Source organism: Copadichromis virginalis, linkage group LG6, assembly GCF_057382275.1.
Source record: "Copadichromis virginalis isolate Kocher_CV1m ecotype Utaka linkage group LG6, C_Virginalis_male_GT1.1, whole genome shotgun sequence".
NCBI lineage: Eukaryota > Metazoa > Chordata > Actinopteri > Cichliformes > Cichlidae > Copadichromis > Copadichromis virginalis.
In genome coordinates this window covers 39,860,793-39,879,733 of record NC_140623.1, presented here as the reverse complement: position 1 = coordinate 39,879,733, position 18,941 = coordinate 39,860,793, and the positions used below count along the sequence as shown (strand labels likewise).

Below are 18,941 nucleotides of genomic sequence, written 5' to 3'. Positions count from 1 at the left end.
ACGAGAAAAGAGCAGCATGAGAGCAGGAAGTGGTTTTTATAGTCAGTTTCCTGTAGCTTTGACAGGAAACTGACTCTTAACTGTCAACAGCTTGTAAACTCTCAGGTAGCTGATACCACATGGATACTTATGTTTATTTCTCACAGATATCAGTTTAGTGGTCTTACTAAAAAAGTAAGACTGGGTCCAGAGTCTTCCATACAATATTTTTCACGTATATTTGACAAAAAAGATGTTGTCCTTGGTGGTTTATTTCATTCAAGTTACCAAGAAAATGAATCTTATTAACTGTATAGGGACTGGTGATTTATTAGATTCATTAAATATCTTCATATTACACATCTTGCCTAATATTGTCTCACGATGGATTTCTACTACTTTGTAACATGCAAAACCACATTTCCCTTGCTCATAATGTGACAGACTGAATCTGACAAGTAGGCTTCCTTTGAGGTCAAGGTGGACAACCTAAAACACACATTTTATTATAACATCTGTGGACATTTCTTTGAGTTTCACACAAATTGAATGCAGATTTGTTTTATTTTTTTTGACAGAACAGGAAGAACGGATGACAGGAAGTATTAAATGAAAACACTGAACTTCTCTGTGTCATTTCATGAGGAAGCCAACAGCCCAGAGAGATGGGAGTAGTGCAGCAGCACAGCAACCACAGGCAGAGCAGCTAAGTCGCGTGTTGTTGATCAACGTTTTTGCAAGACAGGAAATGAGAAACAGACAGTTAGAGGAGATACAGACTACGCTGTCTTCCTTTTGCACACGCAGCAATCTCCAAAGCGGCGGTAAATTAGGAGGGAGACAGGTGAATTCTCTTGTGAAGGTTTTTGATGCGACCTTAAAAAACAGAGAGAATTTTAGTTACACCCTAAAAGTGTGAAATGGGCACTGAGGAGAAAGATCCAGAGCCTGCAGCTCAGCCAGCATCAAAGGAGCAGGGATCACCTGAGAAGGAAAATGAGCCTCCACAAACATCTGAGACCAGCGACCCTCTCAACACATACAAGTGGCATACTGGCTCCAAGGGAACCCTCAATGAGCAGAAAGAAGAAGGAGAAGGAACGCCGGCATCCTCCACATCCACCATGGAAAAAATTCAGAAGGCCTCTAGCAACAAGTGGAGCAAGATGCAAAACTGGCGCAAGGCCTTGAGCGAGGACCCCGGAGAAAAGAATTCATCCAATGGGAAAAGCAGTGATGCAGCCAAGCCTGAAAAAGCCTCCGGAGGAACAAGAAAGAACCCCTTCAGGAGGGCTCTGTCCGAGCCTCCTGGGTCGCTGTTTGCAGCCCTCTCTACTGCCAATTCGGCTCACGCAGGTTCATCCTCTGCTGCAGCCACTTCTGCTGGCACAGAAGCCTCGGGGGCTGCCTCCAGTGACCCCTCACAGAAAGGGGGCGGAGGGGCACTTTTTAAAAAATATCTTCGGAGTGTGTCCCAGAAGCTCAAGAAGCCAAAGCTACAGCCCCGCAACAGCACGCCATCCCTTGCAGGTAAGACTACTACAACAAAAGTACAGCGTACACACAAAGCCCTGCGCATTAAGGTCATTACTCAATCCAAATATTATGTGAAATATCAGAAAATGTTTCCTATTTCCTATTTGCGATCACACGATTTGTGATTTCTTGTTAAGTAGGTAGGACCATTTAATAACACTCAGCAGTATGAGTGGTATGGGTGACCTCTGTCAAAAGTGCATCTGGAAATTTCATCTGCAATGATACTATTAAGACTATTTTAGCATCTGGCTCAGTATTAAACACATGTAGAAATAATTAAAGAGAGAAGCTGAGAATTTAAATAGGCTTACATTATGTGAAAATACATTATAACTATAAATCATTTATAAATCACAAGTAAAAGAGTGGATCTCAGAAATGTTACAGGTTATGAAAGTGATGAAAGAGTTAAATACAGCCAAACACCAGTGAATGACTTTGACACTTCCAAAAATATCTTAAACATCAGCAAACAATTTAAACAAAATGTTGTAAAGATATTTGAGCCATTACCCAGTAAGCTAAACGATAGTGTGATCTCGGATAATGTGACAAATCTGATGTCTATTGATGGCTATTTAAAGTCCCCTAACCTCAAGAAAGCTCTTTTAGAAGATTTGTAGATGCAACATTTACATCCTCAAATAAACAGTAAAAAATGATCAGTACAAAGACAAAAGGAAAGTCTGTAACTGTTGGAATATTTTCTAAACAAACAGTAAGTATAGGCCGAGATTAAAACATTAGTAGTAGCAGCAGTAGTGGTAGTAGTAGTAAATCTGTGAGGCAAGTGTGGAGTCATTGGACAAGCTTAAAATCTAAGCCCTGCGCCCTTCAAGTCTATGTTTAAGGGCTCTCTCCTTGTAGGTAACAGATTTCTCTCCTTCTAAAAAGCAGAACCCAGACAATCGTCATTATCTCATTTCAGACATGAATCATTGCGAGACCAAAACCGCCAAAACAGCAGAGAAATGACCCAGAAATTCAAAGTAACTGAAGAACTGCAAACCAGCACCCACACTTAACTAGATTCACTAACCAACTTCCCCAGCGCTGAGAAACAAATGCATACTAAGAGGTACATGGCTAAAAATGTACAGCAACATAATGTGTTGTTGTGACACAGACGTTTCTGTGCCCCTTATATGAAAATGGTAGGCAAATCCAACCAGAAGCCTACCTGCTGTTCAGATACAAAATATGAACTCTAGTCAGATTTGCACGCACTCCTGTACTTGTGCAGAAACTAAAAAGGAGTGCCCTCAGACAGCTAATACAAATGATGTCTGAACATTTGTCTAATGACATCAGAAACCTCAATCCACCTCAGGACAGATTCAAATAGTTGTACCTATACAGAAGTTCTCTAGACGTCTTTCATCTCAGCTGACAGGAAGTGAGAGAAACATCTGCAACACACACAGACAGATCATGCAGGTGTGAGCCAAATGAGGCATGGCTGCATGAAGAAGATACCATATTTTATTATTAAAAAGAACAAGAAGAAAATATAATTGCTTTAAAAACAAGCATTACTTTCCTGCCACCTTCTGCTCTCCTGGGCTTTTATGCATGTTTTAGTGATGCAATATTATCTTTATGTTCTGCTGGCGTTTCAAGAACAGCATATACTTGATAGTAAGATAATGTAAACATTAAGACGACATAAAAGCACAATGGATGTTGACATCGAGTAAAAAAAAAAAAAGACACAAAAAACCTAACGACAGCCCACAGGATGTGCGCAGGCCTTCATGGCGTGTAATAAAAAAGAGAGACCAATAGCGTCAGTGGCCAAGGCAACACCTCAAATGGGAGTGGCCAATCGCTGTGTGAGATAAGTGTCATTACCAAAAATCAAAAACAAACCAGCCCGGCAGCATACGCCTCCAGTTAAACAGTATCTGTACATCATAAACAATTTACTGTCAGTTCTTCAAAGTGAGAGAAATCAGCACATATTTAGCACGTGATTACATGTGTATACTGACCTTACATGATTGATCAGTATCAAAATGTGTTTGTCTGTGCAACGTTTACTTGAATTGCAGGTTTGAATGAGGTTGTGCCGACACCAGCCGGACCCTGCGAACTCTCAAGACTGCAATGGGTCCCGCCTCAGGAGGTCCCCTTATGGGACATCAGCAACTGTTGCCTGGAAGATGGGCAGATTCTCATTTCCCCAGAGGAAGAGGTACCCACAGATAACAGCATGTTATTTACACTGATTTCAAATCATGTTGTCATAACCACGGAGAGTAAAAAATGCCCGTTTTTGTGTGTCCGTCTTAGCCAACAATGTGGACTCGAAACCGTGTCAGCAGCTGCTTGTCCAACCTCAGCATGCAGAACCTTGTAGACATTGACACAGGTCCGTATACACACGCAAAGCAAACAAAATGATGTGCAGATTAAAATGCAATGAAGAAAAATCATCAAACACCCCCCAGCTTAACTGTTACTGACATCAGCGATGACTATTGCACTATTTCCGCAGAAGACACAGAGGAAATAGCTAAATGTTTGTTCGTGGCAATGTCTGTAAGATCGCTTCCTCTGTGTTTTTTTTCCCTCTGGGGAAGATAGCATCAAGACAGGGTTTTAGCAGTCCAATGAAAACTCGCAGAAAGACAGAGCGAGATGATATAGTCGGTATCTTCCATCCATGCAGTTTATATATTTTGCTTAGAAGAGTGGAGGTGCTGCACTGTGGAGGTGTTCGATTCTGCACCGACTGGCTGGGTGACTCAATCGGCTCTTTTGAAGACGACAGAAAGGAAATGATAAAGACACAGAGACTGAAGTAACAGGGCTTTTGCACACACCTCTGGACTAAATGATAGGATTTAAACGCTGGATTGTTTGTGGTGGGAATTTGGGTAAGCAGCGAAAAGAAAATCGGACACCTGTGTTATCTTGTAATTAAACACATCAATATCGCTGAGTATAAATAAGCAAAAGAGGATATCATGATCTCCAGTTAGAGATATCAATTTTCTGACTAAAAGGTTAAAATGTTCACACAAAACAGGAAAAATCAAAATGGGAACATTTACGTTTGTTCTATGTAAAGCTGCAGTACACTATGTGTTATTTAGTGACATATGTGCAATTAGTTAACTTTACTGAGATAGGTCTAGCTATCGGATTACAGCTTTAAACCACATCCTGAAATGGCTCATCTGAACCCATCTGGAAATATTAAAACTTTTTGCTTGATGTTTTTGAGAGTCTTCAGTAGAAGTTATTTGTGTTAGATGAGTGAAAAAACACTCATCTAACTGCTTGAAAATTAGTCATAAGATGGTGTGCATAACTACTTATTTTACTGCTTTGTTTTCATATCAGCAAAAAATCACAGGTTATTTAACCCCAGGTGCTCTCATATGACCTGGAAGTCACTTACCGTAATGGAACTTAGCCAATTTTAATTGTATTAATATTCGTGGTATTCCTGCTTCACCAGCACACAATATCTGCTCTAAAGTTAGCCTGGCAACCATTTGATTTGACGCCTGGAAACAACTGACTCACAAAAAGGAAGAAATACGTAGAAGTACTGACCACAAACTCTAAATGGAAACAATGAGTACTGCCTATAATTTCATTTAGTTAAGCCAACTTGTCCTGCCAACACTAATGAAAAACTGACAGAGAATTCCATTTTCATCCCAATCCCTAGAATGCAGCCCCGACCATGGGGGCCAGCTTGGTCCTCGACCAAAGGCTCAAGATGGCGGTGTGAGGGTGAGTGCAGTATGCGCCAGAGACAATCTTTGCGCTAGTTTTCCTTTTCCTGTTGATACAACACATAATTGCCCAAATGCACTGTGTTTGCATTCTTCACCCGTAGGGACTGATCAAGCGACGTCTTGAGAACAAAGCCAAGAGGAATAGCAACACCCAGCTAAACCAACAGGGACTTAACAAAGGACGCAGGTAAAGTGCACTGCTGTGTTTCTCAAAGCAGATATACTGCACTCCATATCCACCTTTGGTCTAAAGTAACTTCTCTCATTGTCTTTCATAATTTAAGGCCAAACTCTTATCTTCAAAAAACCCTGCCTATAATTCATCTATCGTGTTCTTAATCACTTCTTCAACAATAGACTAACCAATCAGTTTCATAGTAAACCTCACTAAAGGTCCAAGAAGCTTGCAAAGAAAGCAACTGGACGTCTTTAAGTTTTGGAAACTTAAGAGTTCAGCATGACCTGGTTGACCTGGTTGAGAGAGAACCTACACACACATAAAACCTCACTAAAGAATAATTCAAACATGTTGCAAATAAAACTTTGCAAGATGTTCTTTTTAAAAACAACCACAGTGTTAATGTAATGTGTCGATGGTAAAACAACCTGCAGGTAGTGAAAGTGTACATTGTGAGTACCTTTGACAAATCTCCATCTCGTTTTTTTGACTGAATTCTTCCACTGTGTTTAATTTTAAGGCTCTATGAATCCCGAGAGTCTGTGTCAATTCCAGTCAGTCCAGTGGGGACACTAGATCTGAGTGCAGACACCAGCACCGTCATCAGACCGGTCCACAGCTCCATTCTGGGGGAGAAGTACTGCTTTGAGGTAGACTTTAAAGGGCACTCCCATAGATTCATTAACGAGTACCGTAAAGTATTCCAGTACCACTAACTGTTAGTTTCAATGTGCTATAGGTGATAAACTCTGAGAACACCCACTGCTTCGGCTGCTCCTCGGCTGCTGAACGTGACCGCTGGATTGAAGATCTGAGACGAGCTGCACAGCCCAACAAGGTGAGCTTTCAGCCGCCGGTCCCACCGGTCACGCAATATTCAAATTGTGTTGTGCTACTAATAACATTCATTATATTCACAGGACAACATCGAGCGCACAGAGAACTCGCTGAGTCTGTGGGTTAATGAAGCCAAGGATCTGCCACCCAAAAAGCGTTATTACTGTGAGGTACACCTGGATGGCACCTTGTTCGCCCGCACGACCAGCAGAGCTGTTGGCAAGCTCCCAAACCGTTCCAGCCTGGCAGCAGATGGCTCCGCTGGATCTTCGGGAGGCCTGGGGGCCAGTGGAGGTGCGACTGGAGGGTGCCAACTGTTCTGGGGAGAATTCTTTGAGCTCGACAACCTGCCTTGTATCTCCCAAATCAGCCTGCACCTCTTCCGGGAAGAAGACCCCAAGAAAAAGCGGCATTCCCGAGACGACTCCAGTCTACACCCTCTGGGAAGCGTGACCATACCTCTAGCTGACATTCGAGGGAGGACCTATCAGGAGAAGTGGTACCCCATCACTCCATATAAGGCGTCAGGCTCAGCAGGGAACAAAGAAGCTCTGGGGCCGCAGGCTTCACTTCGCATCAAGGCCCGTTTCCAGAACTTGCAAGTTCTGCCAATGGAGAAATATAAAGAGTTTGCCGAGTATGTGACTGTGGATTACGTAGAAATGTGCAGAAACTTGGAGCCACTTCTGAATGTGAAGGAGAAGGAAGAGCTGGCAGGAGCTCTGGTCCACGTACTCCAGAGCATCGGCAAGGCCAAGGTAAAGAATGAGATTAAATTTAAAAATTTTTTAATGCAATTTATGAATCAAACGTTATTTTTTCACAATATGTATCAAAAATACAACCAGAAGCATATTCAGAAGTAAGTTTTTATTCCTTAGGAATTCCTCATTGATTTGGGCAACGATGAGGTGGAGCGTCTTGGAGAAAAAGAAGCAATGATCTTCAGAGAGAACACACTGGCCACTAAAGCTATAGATGAATATATGAAGCTGGTTGGTCAGAAGTACCTCATCGACACACTAGGTAGGGCAGATCAGTCGTAAAGGTGGCTGCTTGTATTCAATCGTACTGGGTTTTCCTGAACTCTATGCTTTCTTTTCAATGCAGGAGAATTTATCAACCGTCTATATGCATCGACTGAGAACTGTGAAGTTGACCCTCGTAAATGTCCTGCGGCTGAACTGTCAAGCAACCAGAAGCACTTGAGGGAAACCTGTGAGGAGGTGGTGCAGAAGATCATTGAGCTCCATGGGTGAGAGAAATCAGCTTAACATACAATAAATGATTTGGGCATCTCTCACATTCAGAGATCTCATACTTGACATGCTTCTTTCCACTAGGCCTTTTCCTGAAGAGTTAAACAGGATCTTCTCCAGCTGGGTGGAGGTGTGTGAAGACCAGGGCAAACCGGAGATTGGCCATCGGCTCATCTCTGCTTCCCTCTTCCTTCGTTTCTTGTGTCCTGCTATCCTCAGTCCTTCCCTTTTTGGTCTGACGCAACCGTACCCGGAGCCAAACACCCTGCGTACCCTTACGCTGACAGCCAAAGTCATCCAGAATCTGGCCAACTTCACCTTGTCAGTAGTTTATGTCACGTTTGTGCATTTGTTCCTGAGCAGATTGTTTGCTTTTGTTTGTTTGTTTGTTTTGGCACACTGAAAGACATAATCTGGGAATATGGATAAAGATATTTTTTTGTTGCACATGTACAATAACAATAAAGGGCCTGAAATAAATACCTAAAGTAAATTAAATTTGTTGTTCTTACTTAGGTTCGGGGAAAAGGAGGAGTACATGCTCTTCATGAATGAATTCCTGGAGCAGCACTGGGATGGAATGAGAGGCTTCCTACAAACGGTGTCGAGTGGAGACACTGAGATTGCAATGACATCCTTTGATGGCTATGTGGATTTGCCTCTGCGTTTGGCTGTGCTCCATGGACTGCTGGTGGACATCATCTACCAGAAGGACCAGGTAGGCAGGCAAACATTAGTCCAGTTTGGTAGTTAGTTTTAAAGGAATTGTGTGACTTTTGTATTGCATGGCTCCACTAGCTAGCTTAACCACAGTGGAAGACAATTTATAAGCAGCTATCAGGGGGATACTTATAATTATAGAGTTTATATGAAGATTTCATTTCATTTATTTATTTATTTATAAAGCACATTTAATAACAACAGGGAGTTGACCAAAGTGCTGTACAAAATAACAATTAAACAATGACATTAACAACAACAACAGGTAAGAAAATTAAAAGAAAATTAGATAAGATAAGATAAGATAAGATAGAACTTTATTAATCCCTCGGGTGGGTTCCTCTGGGAAATTCGACTTCCAAAAAGCAAAGCAACGACCGAAGTTACAGTTACAGAATGTTATATATATATATATATACACACACACACACACACATATAAATACAGAGACAAATATAAATAAAATATACAAAGGGGATAAATAGAATAAATAGGAATAAAAAATAAAAATACAAGTGAATTGCACATTTCAAGTATTGAGTCTATTGCACTGTTGACTATTTACAAAAAGTATTGCACAAGGTATTGTACAGTGAGGTGAAGAGGCACTACAGCTTAGTTGTTCCCCCCTCCTTTGTCCTCCTGTTTCCCCTCCCTCTCCCCTCCAGAGAGGAGTTAAACAGTTTGATGGCGTGTGGGACAAAGGAGTTTTTTAGGATAAAAGAATTGGTAACTCTCATACAGTTTCGAAAGCCAGAGTAAAAAAATATGTTTTAAGATGCGATTTAAAAAGAGTAACAGTTGGGGCCTTTCTAATGTGGAGAGGTAGATCATTCCACATTTTCGGTGCCAAAACCGCAAATGCCTGATCTCCTCTATGAACCATCCTAGACTTATGTAAGGTAAGGAGCAGGTGATCACTTGATCGAAGGGCTCTAGAGGGCGTATAAAGCTGCAAAAGGTCAGACAAATAGTCCGGTGCCTGGCCATTTAGCACTTTATAAGTCAAAAGTAAGATTTTGAATTTAATTCTAAAACGCACTGGAAGCCAATGAAGGGAAGCAAGCACCGGAGTAATATGTTCTTCACACGAGTCAGAAGGAGAGCTGCAGCATTCTGTACAAGCTGGACTGACTGACACCCACATATAGATCACTTCAGTTATACATGGTGTACTCACGCACTAATTCTACCCTTTAAGATTGTGTTGACAAGATGGAGGCTGTACAGGACAAAAAGCTTTTGCTGTGGCCCCCAAGTGGACTATGGGGGTACTGCAGATAAAGTCACAAGAATGACATAAATAGCTGGATATTATTAGAAGATATAATTTTTTATTTTTCTGACCCCCCCCCCCCCCCCCCCCCCCCTGTCAGGTGACCTAAGTAAAACTATTGATAGTGAACTACAGACACAGAAGGAAATAATCTTATTCTTGTGATCAGAGCTCTGATTAAAGATAGGGTTTGATTTTTGTTATCTAGTTACACAGATTTAAGAGATTCACAGCTACCCCTTTATCCCATATAAAGATTTGTAAACAGAATCCTAATTCTAACACTGGTAGGTTAAGGGATTAAAAGGCCTTGTAGAAAAAATGTGGTGTGTGTGGTGTGTATCGCTGTGTTGTGTGGTCATAGATGTAGTTTTTCTCTCAAGTTTACCAGAAGCAATTATGTATCCATTCACTATATAAATATACTTATTTCATGCTTTGTGTATAAGTGAAGGTTAACATGCTACTTGTTTCTCCCTCAGCAAACAGTTGACAAGCTGCACCCTCTGCCTTCAATTCTGAACCAAATAACAGAGTCACTAGGCCCTGAAGCACCTCGGATAGATATTAACAGGTATGTTGATTTGTGTGATTTGTCCATCATATTAGTTCTGTTGCATGTTACTAAAACAGTGGTATTCCTGTAGCCAAACAGGACACATCAAGCCAGCGTATATTCCACCTAAGGACTTGAGCAAGTACAGCCCTCTCCAGTCGTCTCTCCAGCATATTCCTCAGGAATCCAAAAGCACACGTGACAACAGGTCAGTTTCAAAGGGGCACAGTGGAGGTCAGACGCAGCTCCTCCCAATGTCAGTGTGGAGGAAGGACTCTCTCAAGCTATTCAATTACAAATTCAGTTTGGGTCAGATAGATTTGATTTTTTTATTCCATTTAGGATCCTTTGTCTGTGCATTTTAAACATTGTATAATGTGTTCATTGGCATTTAAATAATTAACACTGATCCGTTTATTCACCGTGGATGTCAGGAGTCAAAGGAGGAAACCGATCGCCAGAACTCAGAGTGCCCCACACAGACGTCCGGCACAAGTAAAACGTGAGATGAAGAGGCAAACGAGCTCCGAGGCTCTGCCGACATCTGACCAGGAACAGGAGGCGGAGCCCAACCAACCACTTATCTCACCACCAAATACTGTGAGTATAAACAGGAACTGTGAACTGCCTGTAATAGCAACTGAGCTGCGCAGCTCATGTTCTCGTGTTTATGCAAAAAGGACTTCAGCTTTTCACAGAGGAGGCTATAGTTCATACTCTAAAGCCTTTAAACAATAAACAGCCTTGGCCATTTTTAATGACCAAGCATGACTAGATTTTTTACAGAAATAATATGAATCTGTTTTTGTTTATCACATCTCTACTGTATCTTTTGTCTGTGAAAGAAATGTTGTAATATAATTACAACATTAAATGTTTAAAGACACAAATTACAAAACATAATTACATTTATCTTCTTAAGTCTTGCAAAACAACTTTACTTTATTGTAATAAAAGTAGAAAAAAATTTATAAAGTTACATCTGAGTCAGTTTATATATTACAGTTTGCATACGTCATATATCAGTGTAACAGCAAAATACAGATAAATTTGTGACTCTGTAATATTCTAATCAACAACAAAGTACGGTTGTTATCACAGTCAGGCTGTTTTTTTTTTATCTGTTGTTACTTCCTTTCTTTTGCTCAAGTTAAATCTGGATCAGATTGTTTCTAGATTTGTAATATTTGAATATTTTATGCAGAAACACTCAAAATATTCAGATTAATGGAATTCCTGAGAGCCGTACATTATTGCAGTACATTGCATTGATTGGAAGTGGATAAACACTTATACTTGCCACACTTATCGGCCAGGTCCAAGTTTTATGAGTAGTGGATAAAAAAAATCATCATAGGAAACATTTTTATGTCTAGGAATATCACAACAGCATACATAAACACAGATCAGGGGTCTTAAGTAGCACCTCTGAGTCACGCTTCTGTAAGTGCACACATATTTTTTCAAGTTTCACTGAGAGGAATAACGCAGGGAGTTTCTGCTCATGTTTTCCCAGAGCGTCTCTGTCAAGCGTGCACCTGCACCGGTTCCCTGGATTAAACCCGGGGACCCCAACCCACCAGGCAGCCACACCCGGCAACCGAGCGAGATCAAGACTGAGAATGAGCAATTCACCTTACTGGATAAGGTATGGCAAGCCTCCTACATATTATAGTGACAGTGTAAAGTGTTTGCTTTCAATGCTACAGTTTATATGATGTCTATGTGTAATGACAGCATGCTCAGGAGCTGTCAGAGCTTCGCCTGGGCATAGAGCAGGTGACGGAGCGCGAGCTGGACATGGCTAAGCGCCTGGAGGACTTCATCATCCAAAGTCAGGACCAGAATGCAATACTGCAGGAAGAGGTCAACGAGCTCAGGAATGTGCTGGCTATGCGTGAGGAGCAGCTTGCCAGCGCCACCTTCAGGTTAGTCTGTGCATTAACGTGTGTGTGTGTGTTCCATTTGAAAGTAAACACAAGGTGTGACTAAAGAAATTGAAAAAATCTTTATCCAGTTTAAATTTGGAGGATCTCATACTTAAAACCAGAAGGTCGTGCATCTCTGGACAGTGTTGAGAGCACCTACTATTTTAGATCTCTCAGTGACAGTCATGTTCGATCAGCTTGCACTCGTGCAGTGGGATCTCCCTCCATGTGTCGAAATCTTCTGACCTCTGAATCCTCTTTCTCACACTACACAAAAAGCTGCACACTTGTAAATCACGCTCATGCACCGCTTCAGCTGCTCCAGAGCACTGGCACCAAGGCATCATCCTGTCTTCCCTAAAGTACTGCACCTAAATTCTATAGCTACCTAAAATTTGATCCCACAATGAACCGATCAGTGTCGAGCACACACATTTGGTCTCTAGAAAGGTCAAGATCTGAGGTGACCACACGCAGAAGAAACAGCCAAATTGAAATCAGGAAAGAGTTTTTAGATTTGAGTTTTTTATCGACCAGTTCTCAGAATGTTTTGATCACACCTCATATATTCTGTTTTTAAAGCATGCATTTTGTTTGTGCTTTATCCTGTTCAATCTGCAACCTCAGTGTTTCTCTCTTAACAGCATGTCTTCTTATCTGTGTGTTTTGCAGGCTGGGTGTGATTGAAGAGGAAAGGGAGGAAGATGAGAGGAAGCTGAGTGTTGCCATTGCAGCAGCCGAGAGAGTGAATGTGCTGGTAAGTGAGATGAAGAAAGTCCACTGTCAAAGAACAGTGCTTGTAAATAGTTCACTTCAAGATCCACATTTTATTCTCCTGAACCCCACAGAGCAGTGTGCGCTGGTGCTCCCTGGTGGGATATGATGGTACTGCAGGTCACCTGCATTTGTTATTCCTCATTTATCTGCCTTGATTTGATCTAGAGCACAGGTGTCGAACTCCAGGCCTCGAGGGCCGGTGTCCTGCAGGTTTTAGATGTGTCCTTGATCCAAGACAGCTGATTTAAATGGCTAAATGACCTCCTCAACATGTCTTGAAGTTCTCCAGAAGCCTGTTAATGAACTAATCATTTGATTCAGGTGTGTTGACCCTGGGTGAGATCTAAAACCTGCAGGACACGGGCCCTCGAGGCCTGGAGTTTGACACCCCTGATCTAGAGAGTATCCGGTATTTTGTCAGTCATCATGAAGGAAGTCCTTATTCTTAGCCTAATGAGTTGATCAGAGATGAGGTTTAAGGGTCCAGTGGGATGCAAAAGATTTTCGCATTTTAAATTGAGATAGAAAAATAGAACCAAACCACTGATTTTTAAAATTTTCAGAAATCAAAAACTTTCTGGTAAAAGAATTTATGTCCATAGAGAGAACGCTAACATAAAACAGTTCACTTAAATTATTAAGTAGTAACATTTAGTACTTTTTTATATAATTATAAATTTAATGGTTTTATTTTCTGTTCTGTTCTGACCTAGTTAGACTATTCTAACATGTGCAGCTACCACAGGCTTTGGAATTTAGCCTAGGAATACCTACTTTTTTACGCTCTATATGAAATTTAATTTAATTTATGAGCAATATAACTGCATGATATTTATAAATGACACTTTGAGTCATGCTACCAGTAGAGGTGGTCACCTCTCTTTGCAAGCCCATTCAGTGGAGGAGTGAAGACAGCCAGAACTGGCTCAGAGCATCTCAGTCCAGCCCTAGGGGGTCCTTAAATTAAAACGTAGCAAACTAAAAGGCAGAAATATATTCATTAGTCTCTTAAAAACTGTGATGGAATCTGCTATTTAATAACAGAGGGTGCAGGTTATGTTTACTATGCAGGCAAACACAGTCTGCCTCAAATAGTAGAAGCTACCTGTATTACCTTAATCATCAGCAGTCACTGAATTCTCTGAGATTTGTGATTGTTTCATAAACAACAGTGTATTTTATGCCTGATTAAATTAAACCCTCAAAATATTTAACAGAATGCCGGTGACTTTACTTTAGGGGGAGGCCAAAACCTTATACAGGAAAAAGCCCGGATCACTGCTGATAGATAAACATCCTCTGCATATTTCAAACACTGCCTCTATTGTTATCAGTAGGCTAAAAGATTACAGTTTCATATGCTGTAGACCCATAAAAACTGAATATTTAAAAAGCAGTTAAATGCAACTATGCTGATTAAGTTTTATAAGAAATGATCTGAGAGTGGTTTAAGTGTATTTGATGCCCTTTAAACAAGCTAATTTGTATTTCTTAACCAAATATGTTCCCTTTAAGGTACTGGATATTTAAAGTTTAGCGACAGTGGTTGATTTCAGCATATTAACAGCTGTTTTTAATGTGCTCACACAGGAGGAGCAGTTTGCAGGTCTGCTAAGTGACCTTCAACAGCTCAGCGAGGCGTACAAGAGCAGCCAAAACAACACACAGCATCCTGAAAAACCACTCAACACCACCTGAACCCTGAGAAAAAGGGTTACGCTTTGGGCTTCATAGTTTTTATACACATACACACACACACACAGCCTGATGCCACAATCATGAATTCCTGGTTAGATATAAGTTTATTTTATAAAGATACCCATAATGAACTCCAGTTAAGGTGAATATGAAGGCTGAAGGATTTGTTCGCATTTCCTCTTTCACTGTATCTCTGCTTGTAAACCCTTTTTTTAAATAAAAAAAGCTGCTGCCTAATGTTTTTCTATTTAAGGAGTCTATTTTGCATTTGTCATGGTAAGTGGTCTATTTTGTGTCTATTTTAATCAAGAATAATCACTGTAACTTGATTATGATTATGGATTTGCAGGGACAGGTAACCCCAAAATCTATAGTTTTTCTTGCCTGTAGTCATAGACTGTATAAAAAAAAAAGGAGAGCCACTATGATGTTACCCATTGGTTAGTGAAGAGTGTTTTCTCTGTCACCATCTCAGTGTATTAAAACTGTATGGGAAAAATCCACCACAAAGCCAAACAATCAAACAGAAAAGTAATACAATTCTAACAGAAAATAAAAATTAAAAAAGAAAAAAACAAATGAAGAAAAACACTTTAAAATAGGTTTGTAAAAATTTTAATGTGCAAGAACCTCCTGCCCCCAGAAAGCTGCATTAGTCAACTTTGCTGTCAGATAGAATGACAAAATGTAGCCTGGTAAAGACTACAGTATACATATTGAATTTAGCAGTGGGTAGTAGTGTAGAGCAAGTGACAAGGAAAGGACAGCATCAGCAGACGGGTCAAATTTCTTTTAAGTGTACTATATTTCCTTGCATGTCCATTCTACCATTTTAAAACAACCCCGGTTGTCAAAATCTCACTTGTTTTATATAGAATTTTACACACATCTCAATGTCATTATTCTCTACCTTAGAAATAGGTTAGACCAAACAAGATAATCGAAACAAATAAACAGGAATAAAATTATTCATCCAATTGACAGACTCATTTACACAGCTAAATGATTTGAAAAGTAAAACACTGCATATAGTACAACTCAAACGTTACTTTAAAGAAAATAAACAATACTATCAAAAGGAAAAAACCCTTCATTTGGTTGTGCCCAGTGAATCAATCACTGACCTCATGACCTTATATAAACAGGAAGTACTGGGTTGGCCCCTCCCACACACCTGCTTTGGATATATGACCAGAACAAAGGGACAGACAAAGGTAAGTATAGCCAAAGCAACATAAGCAAACATAATTTACCAGAAATTTACCTGTCAACAGAAGAAGAGTCAAATCACCTGATGGTTAAGTAGTATTTGCTTTAAAAGAATATGCGTGCATGTAATATAATGCTACCACAAACAAACCTGGGATAGTATTTAGAGTAAAGTTACACCAGCAATATCTAAAATAAAGCGTTACGGCCAACTGTGAAATAACATGGGATAAATTATCAAGATGTTTAAGGAACAAGAGGTAAATAAGTTCTACCACTTTTGGATTTTTGGCTTCACAACCCCCCTTCATGGTTCATGCACGTCGAAGTTCAGTTTGCTCTTCGTGGCATTTCATTCCAATGACACAAAATGCCATCATGTGATGGCGTTGCTGGATCCACTGTCCACCCAGTGTGTGATGACCCTCCTACAGGATTGCCCCCGCCCAAGGGAAATACACCGCTCTCAAGGGCACTGCTTCTGAGGTGCTACTCCCTCTCTGATGAAGAGCAGGCTGAGAAACTCCTCTCTCTCGCGCCTGGGTGATGGTACCGCTCTTGGAGAGCATGCTGTCCTTGCTAGGAACAAATGACGGAGGATTCCTCTTCACCTACCTCTTCCTCTGCCAGCTCCAGTGCGACCTGGCCTTGCCAACTCCCTGCTGCTGGCTGCGAAGGATTACCACTTGCGACTATGGAGCGCCTGGGCATTGTGCAGTGCCTGGGCTTCCCCGTTACAAATGGTGGCCAAATCTGACGGTGGGAGGCGGCCTTATGAGAATTTTCGCCGTCTTAATAACGTCACAGCAAACAATCGCTATCCCATTCCCCACATCCAGGATTTTTCCGTCCATCTTCACGGGACCTTGATTTTTTTTGTAAGATTGATTTAGTACATGGGTATCACCAGGTTCCCATGCGTGCTGAGGATGTCCCCAAAGCTGCCATAATTACTCCGTTTGGCCTTTTTGCGCTTGCCTTTCAGCCTGAAAGATGCCACCCAAACGTTTGATGGTCTTGGTCTTGCGCGGGCTGTGTTTCATTTTTGTATATCTAGATGATATCCCGGCGGCCAGCAGTTCGAAGAGACAGCACACGTCCCATCTGCGTCAGGTTTTTCAGCGCTTGGCTGCATGTGGCCTAATCATTAACCCGTCTAAATGCCAGTTTGGGTTGCCAATTCTAGACTTCCTGGGACACTGTATTTCCGCTGAGAGTGCGGTTCCATTGCCAAAGAAATTTGGGCTGTTCAAGACTTTCCGCTTCCGACATCTATTAAAGCACTGCAGGAATTTTGGGGGATGGGAAATTTTTACAACCATTTTCTCCACAGAGTGGCACACCTGCTGCAGCCGCTATATGGCGCATTGAAGAGTAAAAAGGCTAATGTCTACAAGTGCAAAAAATAGGATGGTTGGTCACCCTACCCCTATGGCCACCCCTATGAAAAAAAATCTGGATGCGCCCCTGCTGCCCGACAGTTTTAAAATTAAAGTGACTGAAGGTGACTAAATAACTGCAAGTGACTAAAAGTGAATAAAGTGTCAGCAGTGTAAGAAGAGTGTAGTTTATGGGTGCGGGAAATGTTCTTATCGGCTGGAGTTAAAAAGCAGAGTGGTTTTGGGGACAAAGGTGGCTCTCCTCCTCTCAGTCCTGCAGGAAATGCAGCGGAGGCGTCGTCCAGAGGGGAGCCATTGAAATGTGGGGTGAAGAATGTGAGTGGGGTTGTTGATGATTTTGGCTGCCTGTCTGAAAACCTGTGCCAGAGTTCTGACAGGCAGGCCAATGATTTTAGAGCACACTGATGCAGTGTGCTGCAGTCTGTTCCTGTTCTGGAGGCTGAGGGAGTGGAAACAGCAGGTGATGGACAAGGTCATGATGCTTTCCAGGAAGGCATAGTAGAAAGTCATGATGTGTGTGCTGACTCCAAAGGAGTTGAGTTTCCTAAGAAGGTATAGCTGTTGGTGGCACCTCCTGAGAATCTCCTCTGTGTTGGCAGAGAATTTCAGGAGGTTGTCAAAGATGCTTCCCAGGTATTTGTACTCCTCAACTACCTCCACTGGCTTCCCATGGATGGTGGTGGTGACTGAAGCAGCCAGATCCCTGTGCATACTGGAGAAGGTCACCACCATCTCTTTGGTTTTGCTCACGTTCAATTCAAGTTTAGAGCTGTCACACCACTGTACAAACTCCTGCAGAGCGGGCCCGTGGTGTCATGAGGGGCCTGACAGCAGTGACAGGAGAACTGTGTCGTCAGCATATTTCACCAGGTGACAGTTGGGCTGTGTGGATCTGCAGTCATCGGTGTAGAGGATGAAGAGCAGGGGGGAGAGCTCACAGCCCTGGGGGGAGCCAGTGCAGGTGGAACAGAGACCAGAAAGAGACTTGTTGACCTGAACTTTCTGAGTCCTGTTGGTCAAAAAGTCCAAAATCCACAGGATTAGCTGATCATCCAGGTGAAATCAGGTGGAAAGTTTAGTGGCCAGGATATGAGGCTGCAGAGTGTTGAACGCTGATGAGAAATCTGCAAACCGAAGTCTGGCAGAGGAGTCAGGGAGCTCCAGATGTTTGTGGATGGAGTCCAAGATGAAGATTTTGGCATCATTGACACCTCTGCATGCATGGTAAGCAAACTGGAGTGGGTCCATCAGGGGGTCAATTGCTCTTACGATGTGCTGTTTTATGATCTTCTCCATGGCCTTCATCATCAGGGAGGTGAGGGCCACAGGACGGAGATCATTCAGAGACTTTGGGTTGTTTCTTTTGGGGATGGGGATGACTGTGGAGTGTTTCCACAGCTGGGGGACGGTGTGACTGTCAATTGAGTGTTGAAATAGAATCCAGAACACACTTCCTAGTTGCCCTGCACAGTGCCTCAGAACTCGACTGCTAATGTTGTCAGGGCCGGGTGAGCTCTTCTCCCTGGTCCTCCTGAGGGCTCTCACCACATCTTCAGTCCTGAAGGTGAGTGCAGAGCTGCCAGGTTTGAGTGAGGATCTGAACTCTTTAAGCTGGGCCATGTTGTCCGTCTCAAACCTGGTGTAGAACGCGTTGAGGTCGTCAGGGAGGGAGGAGGGGTTGCTGCCCTCCACCTGGATGGTAACCTGGTATACCACTGGCCACGTCGGTGGTCCGACGCACTTTGTGGCCGATGGGACTGGCCTGAAGTGCCTCTGCGTACCTTACAAGCTGACAGTGGCCCATTCATTCGTTTTCATTACTGACACTAGATT

General features: G+C 42.0%; 1 protein-coding gene across 2 annotated transcripts; it reads left to right on the top strand.

Annotated features, from left to right (window-relative positions):
- Positions 1–570: 570 nt before the first annotated feature.
- On the top strand, positions 571–14,746 carry rasal3 (RAS protein activator like 3). Of its 2 annotated transcripts, XM_085460392.1 has the most exons (19): positions 571–1,509; positions 3,570–3,712; positions 3,811–3,889; positions 5,201–5,265; positions 5,372–5,457; positions 5,969–6,098; positions 6,188–6,286; positions 6,369–7,043; positions 7,167–7,311; positions 7,396–7,540; positions 7,629–7,865; positions 8,061–8,262; positions 10,023–10,114; positions 10,188–10,304; positions 10,531–10,696; positions 11,613–11,744; positions 11,834–12,024; positions 12,697–12,781; positions 14,392–14,746. In XM_085460392.1, the coding sequence occupies exons 1-19, from the start codon at positions 900–902 to the stop codon at positions 14,497–14,499; spliced, it is 3,507 nt and encodes a 1,168-aa protein (XP_085316518.1). In that variant the 5' UTR covers positions 571–899; the 3' UTR covers positions 14,500–14,746. The 2 variants fall into 2 exon arrangements, with proteins under 2 accessions (XP_085316518.1, XP_085316519.1); XM_085460393.1 differs by lacking the exons at positions 571–1,509; positions 3,570–3,712; positions 3,811–3,889 and adding an exon at positions 3,919–4,397.
- The last annotated feature ends 4,195 nt before the right edge of the window (positions 14,747–18,941 follow it).